This window comes from Leucoraja erinacea, chromosome 20 (genome assembly GCF_028641065.1).
Source record: "Leucoraja erinacea ecotype New England chromosome 20, Leri_hhj_1, whole genome shotgun sequence".
NCBI lineage: Eukaryota > Metazoa > Chordata > Chondrichthyes > Rajiformes > Rajidae > Leucoraja > Leucoraja erinaceus.
Window position 1 is genome coordinate 19,939,733 of NC_073396.1, and position 7,714 is coordinate 19,947,446.

General features: G+C 44.3%; 1 protein-coding gene across 1 annotated transcript; it reads left to right on the top strand.

Moving 5' to 3' along the window:
• The first annotated feature begins 59 nt into the window (after positions 1-59).
• On the top strand, positions 60-6,664 carry LOC129706906 (uncharacterized). Its single transcript, XM_055651542.1, has 2 exons — positions 60-147; positions 1,815-6,664. Exon 2 carries the CDS (start codon positions 2,339-2,341, stop codon positions 3,323-3,325), a length of 987 nt encoding a protein of 328 aa, XP_055507517.1. The 5' UTR covers positions 60-147; positions 1,815-2,338; the 3' UTR covers positions 3,326-6,664.
• The last annotated feature ends 1,050 nt before the right edge of the window (positions 6,665-7,714 follow it).

A 7,714-nucleotide genomic window follows, 5' to 3' on the forward strand; every position in this document is an offset into this window, starting at 1 on the left:
TCGCAGCACCGCCGCCTCCTTCCGCCGGCACCGGGATTGCATGTAAACAAAGAACTATTGTCCAGTGCCCCGCACCAGGCTGCTGCCGAGTTAGGGGCCAGAGCTCGGCGGGTTTTGGGAGGATCGTTATGCACTACAAGTACAAGGGTAAAGAGGAAAGGAATGGTTGAGGGAATGGGGAGGGGGGGTGTGTTGCAGGAGGGAGGGTGACGGGTGGGTTCTGCATGCGCCTCTGTGTGTGGGGGTGAAGCGGCTCATCAGCTGACGGCTGGCAAAACCGAGAGGAACAGCAACAGCTTAGTGACATTGGAGCAGCTGAGAGCAGAGAGGCGCAAACACAGCCCCACACGCCCACTCCGTCCGGCCCCGCTTTAAAGAGACAGTCTTTAAACGTTGCAGGCACCCTGCCCTGTGTTAGATGCTGAGGTTCCAGTGATACCGTGGGCTGTGGTTGTAACAGGAGCGACAGAAACCCCCTGAGCTGCAGGAAAACATGACATGGCTGCTCTACGGTTAAAGTGTAATTATATTTATTTTTCGCCTAATGTAAGATGACAGGAAACAATTCATTAATTTCGCGAGGGATGATAAGCGGATGCAAAGACGTTGGAGGCAGATCAGAGAAAACTTACTGGCCCGGTGGCTGGAAGTGAGCGGGTTGTTTCGTGAGGTAATGTTGGCCGAGCTCGGTTTTGTATACCTTCGATCTTCCAGCATCTGCAGTTCCTTCTTGAACACATATCGGTTTGAACCCGCTGGGGTTTAAAATCCTGAGGGGAGTCAACGGGGCGGATGTAGAAAGAATTCTCGTGTTGAACTAGGCATCATTGTTAAATAATGGATTGCTCATTTATCACAGGGATAAGGCATACATTTCCCCTCAGAGTTGTAAGTCATTGGAACGCTCTTTCTCAACGAGAGGTGGAAGCAGTGCTCCTTGAATATAAGGTAGATAAGTCATTTGAGACACAAGGAACCGCTGGAGGATCACAGTGGGTCAGGCAGCATCTGTGGAGGGAATGGAGTGGTGATGCTTCAGATTGGACACACTGATAGAGAGAGAGGGATATTTGATGAATAATCAGCTGTCATATATGGATGGTGGGGCAGGCTCGAGGGGAGAGACATAGAAAGAGACTCTGCATTGATTACTCTCAAACTATAAACCAGTTCACGGAGCTTGATGCATATCCATTACCTCGTATGGAGGAGATTACATCCATATCAATACATTTGCTAAGTATAAGATATTCTCTACTTTTGACTTTAAAAGTGCTTACTACCAAATTCCTTTGAAAGAATCAAAGAAGAAATCCACTGCGTTTGAAGCAAATGGGAAATTATACCACTACTGCAGAGTTCCTTTTGCTGTAACTAATGGTGTGGCTGTTTTTCAGAGAGAGACGGACGAACTTGTTGAACAGGAAAACCTTAAAGATATTTTCCCTTATGTTGATAATATAACTATTGCAGTAAAAGACCAAGCTGAACATGATGAAAATGTACAACGGTTTTTAGATGTTGTACATTCTAAAAACAAACATTAAATGAGGCTGTCAATAACATCAGTGTCATCAATTAATATTCTTGGTTATTGGGTTGGAAATGATATAATAAAGCCTGATCCAGAAAGACTCCAGCCACTCAAAGAGATACCTGTTCCAGCTACATTAAACTCTCTACGAAGAGTTCTTGGGATGTTTGCATATTATGCTAAATGGATACCAAATTTTTCTGACAAAATTCAACCTTTGATTAGAGAAAAATCTTTCCCCCTTGACTCTACAGTAATTGGTGCCTTTACTTCTTTAAAGAAACAATTAGAATCTGCGACATTACACGCCATCGATGAGGATCTCCCCTTTGTTGTTGAATGTGATGCAGTATCAGCAACATTAAATCAAGGAGGACGACCAGTGGCTTTCATGTCTCGTACTCTCCAAGGTAATGAATTGCACTACCCACCCGTCGAAAAGGAAGCTGCAGCAATTATTGAAGCAGTGAGAAAATGGAGTCATTTCCTTGCTCGCCAACACTTTTCACTTTGATAACAGATCAGCGTTCAGTAACTTTTATGCTGGATAATCGGAAATGAACGAAGATTAAAAATAGTAAAATTCATGAATGGAGGATTGATTTATCTGCATATAGTTATTCAATTGAGTACCGCCCTGGTAAGGATAATGTTGCTCCGGGTACATTAACTCGAGCATTTTGTGCCTCTGTTCATTCTTCTGCACTCACTGATCTTCACAATGGGCTGTGTCATCCTGGAGTCACTCGTTTGTTACACTATGTTCGCTCCAAAAACGTACCTTTCGCTACAGAAGATGTGAAGATGACGTGTGCTTCATGTAGAATCTGTGCTGAATTAAAACCAAGGTTCTTCCATCCTGAAGAAGGAAGATTGATCAAAGGTACTCAACCTATGGAACGTTTGAGTATTGACTTCAAAGGGCCTTTACCATCCTCCTCTCAAAATGTTTATATACTTACTATAGTTGATGAATATTTGAGGTTTCCATTTGCCTTTCCTTGTCCAAATATGTCAGCTGCTAAGGTTATCAAATGTTTAGATCAACTGTTTTCATTCTGTGGATTTCCAAGTTACATACATTCTGATAGGGGCACCTCATTCATGTCAAAAGATTTAAAAGACTACCTTTGTAATAGAAGAATTGCAATAAGTAAAACAACACCATATCATCCTATTGGAAATGGTCAGGTTGAGAGGTATAACGGAATCATTTGGAAAGCAGTGAAACTGGCTTTAAAGTTAAATGACATACCAGATCAGCAGTGGGAATGTGTTCTACCCGATGCATTACACTCCATCAGATCTCTACTGTCAACTGCTACCAATACTCCTCCACACAAGCGGTTCTTTAACTTCAAACGGTGTTCTTCTAGTGGTACTTCTCTGCCATCATGGTTGACTAGCCCTGGGCCTGTGTTGCTTCATCGGTATGTCCGATCAAATAAGAATGAGCCTTTTGTTGATGAAGTTGAACTGACTGATGTCAACCCTTCTTATGCAACTATCAAGTATCAAGACGTCAGTCAACGGTCTCACTTTGTGACCTTGCACCATGTCCGTCTTCTCCATCAGCTCCGTCACTTCTTGATAACATTAATCGAGAACTTCCTCCATATGGAAACTTCTATAAGAAATTCGAAAATTGTAAATGTAAATAACAATATGAGTGAAGTTGATGACCAAGCAATGCATGTACCACCAGCTATTGAAACACCATTATCTCCTGAAGCTCCAGTGCTGCGACGGTCATCAAGACGTACTAAACCTCCTTACCGTCTCAACTTATAAATAGGAGGGGAGAATGAAGTGGGCGCATGTGCGGGGCTTTTCCAGAGTGTGCACATGTGCGGGGTATTTCGGGCAGGAAATACCTCGCACGGTATCTGCCTCCAGGGATATGGATCACATACAGGTAGATATCACTTTATCTTGGCATCATGTTTTACATGAACATTGTGGACCAAATGGCCTGTTCTTGTGCTGTACTGTTCTGTGTTCTATGTAACATTGCCTGTCCATTCCCTTCACAGATGTTTCCTGACCCGCTGAGCTCCTCCAGCACTTTGTGTTGTTCTTAAGTCTGTACACATTAGTTGAGGAACGTGTTGGAGCTTGCACCATAGTAAAGGCTCTGCTTTGTAACCATCTGTTTTGTGATATTCAGGAGCCTTCGTGTTCTTAATTAAACTTCAGTCACTTTTGCAAAACCCTAAAATCTCGGTTTTAGAGTAATAATTATATGTTGCTCGGTACAACAAGAGGAATAATACAAAAACTCAGATTGACAGAAGTGTAGCAAAAACAAAGCATCTGCTCCTGGAGATATATTTTTGAAGGACTGGTCATGTGACATTTCAGCGTGGAATTCCACAGCTCCTGACATGAACACCGTCATTCCACCAGCCTACTCCATTACGTTGTATAGTTAGACATCTGTCTGAAGAAGGGTCTCAACCAGAAACATCACCCATTCCTTCTCTCCAGAGATGATGCCTATCCCGCTGAGTTACTCCAGCACTTTGTGCCAAATTTCCAAATCCATCAGCTCCTCAGCATTTTTTGGCTCTCTCCACTAAGAAAATATTCCAATCTGGTTTTTTTTAATTGACCCAGTGTGGATATCGTCACACTTCCATACCTCTGCTCTGAGAACATAGAACAGTGCAGCATTCTGGTAAATCTCTTCTGCCCCCTCTCATAAACCACCAAATTCATCCTTCAATGCGGCGACCAGAACTGCACGCAATACTCCAAACGCAGCTTGACCAAAGTCCTATAAAACTGCAACATGACTTCCTGACTTGGGAGAGTTTAGTCACTTACTTTATTTGTCTGTGCCTCTTTATATCCTTCTAGTCCCACCTTAGAGTCATAGAGTGATTCAGTGTGGTAATAGGCCCTTCGGCCAAACTCGCCCACACCGGCCAACAATGTCCCAACTACACTAGTCCCACTTGCTTGCGCTTGTTTCACATCCTTCCAAACCTGTCCTATCTATGTACCTGACTAACTGTTTCTGAAACAATGGAATAGTCCCAGCCTCAACTACCTCCCCTTGCAGCTTGTTCCATACACCCACCACCTTTTGTGTGAAAAAGTTACACCTCGGATTCCTATTAAATCTTTTCCCCTTCACCTTGAACCTATGTCCTCTGGTCCTTGATTCCCCTACTCTGGGCAAAAGACTCTGTGCATCTATCCGATCTGTTCCTCTCATGATTTTGTATACCTCTAGAAGATCTCCCCTCATCCTCCTGTGCTCTATGGAATACAGACCCAGCCTACTCCACCTCTCCCTATAGCTCACACCCTTTAGTCCTGGCCACATCCTCATAAATCTTTTCTGAACCCTTTCAAGCTTGATAATATCTTTCCTATAACATGGTGCCCAGAACTGAACACAATATTCTAAATGTGGTCTCACCAACGTCTTATACAACTGCAACATGACATCCCAATTTCTATACTCAATACTCTGACTGATGAAGGCCAAATTGGCAAAAGCCTTTTTGACCACCTTATCTACCTGCGACTCGACCATCAAGGAACCATGTACCTGGACTCCTAGATTCCTCTGCTCTACAACACTACCCAGAGGCCTACCATTTACTGTGTAGGTCCTGCCCTTGTTCGACGGCCTCAAAATGCAACACCTCATACTTTTCTGTATTAAATTCCATCAACATTCCATACATTCCTCCACCCACCTGGCCAATCGATCCAGATCCTGCTGCAATCTTTCACAACCATCTTCACTATCTGCAAAACCACTAACTTTTATATCATCAGCAAACTTGCTTATCTTGCCCTGTATGTTCTCATCCAAATCATTAATGTAGATGTCAAACAGTAATGGGCCCAGCACTGAACCCTGAGGCACATCACTAGTCACAGACCTCCAGTCCGAGAAGCAACCTTCCACCATCACCAACTGCTTCCTTCCATGAGCCACTTTGCTATCGATTCAGCTATCTCTCCTTGGATCCCATGTGATCTAACCTTCCAGAGAAGCCTACCATGCGGAAACTTGCCGAATGCCCTACTGAAGTCCATGTACACAACATCTACAGCTCAGCCCTCATCAATCTTTTTGGTCACATCTTCAAAAAGATCAATCAGGTTTGTGAGATGACCTCCCACGTACAAAACCATGTTGACTATCCCTAATCACCCCTTGCCCATCCAAACGCCTGTATAACCTATCCCTCAGAATACTCTCAAGTAACTTACCAAGTACAGATGTTAAACTCACCGGCCTATAGTTCCCAGCATTTTCCCTGCAGCCCTTCTTGAAAAGGGGCACAACATTTGCCACCCTCCAGTCTTCCGGCACCTGTACTGTATTTAAGGATATATCTGATCAGGCCCTAGAGATTTGTCTGCCTTCAAACACGACAGTACCTTCAGTACTTCGACAGTAACCCTGACTGCTCTCAAGATACTTCCAGTGCGTCCTCCAATTTCCTCCGTCCTACTGTCTTTCTCCTCGATAAATAAAGTTTTTCCTCATCTCCGTTCTAAATGGCCTACCCCTAATTCTTAAACTGTGGCCCCTGGTTCTGGATTCCCTCAATATTGGGAACATGTTTCCTGCCTCTAGCAAGTCCAATCCCTTAATAATCTTAAATGTTTCAATAAGAACCCCTCTCATCCTTCTAAATTCCAGAGTATACAAGCCCAGCCTCTCCATTCTATCAACATATGACAGTCCCGCCATCCCGGGAATTAACCTTGTGAACCTGCGCTGCACTCCCTCAATAGCAAGAATGTCCTTCCTCAAATTTGGAGAACAAAACTGCACACAATACTTCAGGTGTGGTCTCACTAGGGCCCTGTACAACTGCAGAAGGACCTCTTTGCTCGTATACTCAACTCCTCTTGTTATGGAGACCAACATGCCATTAACTTTCTTCACTCCCTGCTGTACCTGCATACTTACTTTCAGTGACTGATGAACAAGGACCCCCAGATCCCGTTGTACTTCCCCTTTTCCCAACTTGACACCATTCAGATAACAATCTGCCTTCCTGTTTTTGCCACCAAAGTGGATAACCTCACAGTTATCCACATTAAACTGCATCTGTCCACTCACCCAACCTGTCCAAGTCACCCTGCATCCTCATAGCATCCTCCTCACACTGTCACTTCACACTGCCACCCAGCTTTGTGTCATCCGCAAATTTGCTAATGTTACTTTTAATCCCTTCATCTAAATCATTAATGTATATTGTGAATAGCTGCGGTCCCAGCACCGAGCCCTGCGGTACCCCACTAGTCACTGCCTGCCATTCTGAAAGGGATCCGTTAATCCCTACTCTTTGTTTCCTGTCTGTCAACCAATTTTCTATCCATGTCAGTGCCCTACCCCCACTACCATGTGCTCTAATTTTGCACATTAATCTCCTATGTGGGACCTGTGCAAATGCTTTCTGAAAGTCCAGGTACACTACATCTACTGGCTCTTCCTTGTCCATTTTCCTCATTAATCCTCAAAAAATTCCAGAAGATTAGTGAAGCATGATTTCCCCTTCGTAAATCCATGCTGACTCGGACCGATCCTGTTACTGCTATCCAAATGTGCTGCTATTTCTTCTTTTATAATTGACTCTAGCATCTTCCCCACCACCGATATCAGGCTAACTGGACCATAATCAGGATCCCTATCAGTTCGCCTACCGCAAGAACAGGAGTACGGAGGATGCCATCTCAACGGCACTTCACTCCGCCCTCTCCCACCTCGACAACAGAGACACTTACGTAAGAATGCTGTTCATCAATTACAGCTCAGCATTCAACACCATTATACCCTCTAAACTGATCACCAAACTTGGTAACCTGGGCATCGACCCCTCCCTCTGCAACTGGATACTGGACTTTCTAACCAACAGACCCCAGTCTGTTAGGTTAGACAAGCACACCTCTTCAACCCTCACCCTGAACACCGTTGTTCCACATGGTTGTGTGCTGAGCCCCCTCCTCTACTCCCTCTTCACCTACGACTGCACACCTGTATATGGTACTAACACCATCATCAAGTATGCAGATGATACAACGGTGATTGGCCTCATCAGCAACAACGATGAGTTGGCCTATAGGGAGGAGATCCAGCTCCTAGCAGCATGATGCGCTGACAACAACCTGGCCCTTAACTCCAAGAAGACCAAGGAGCTCATTGTA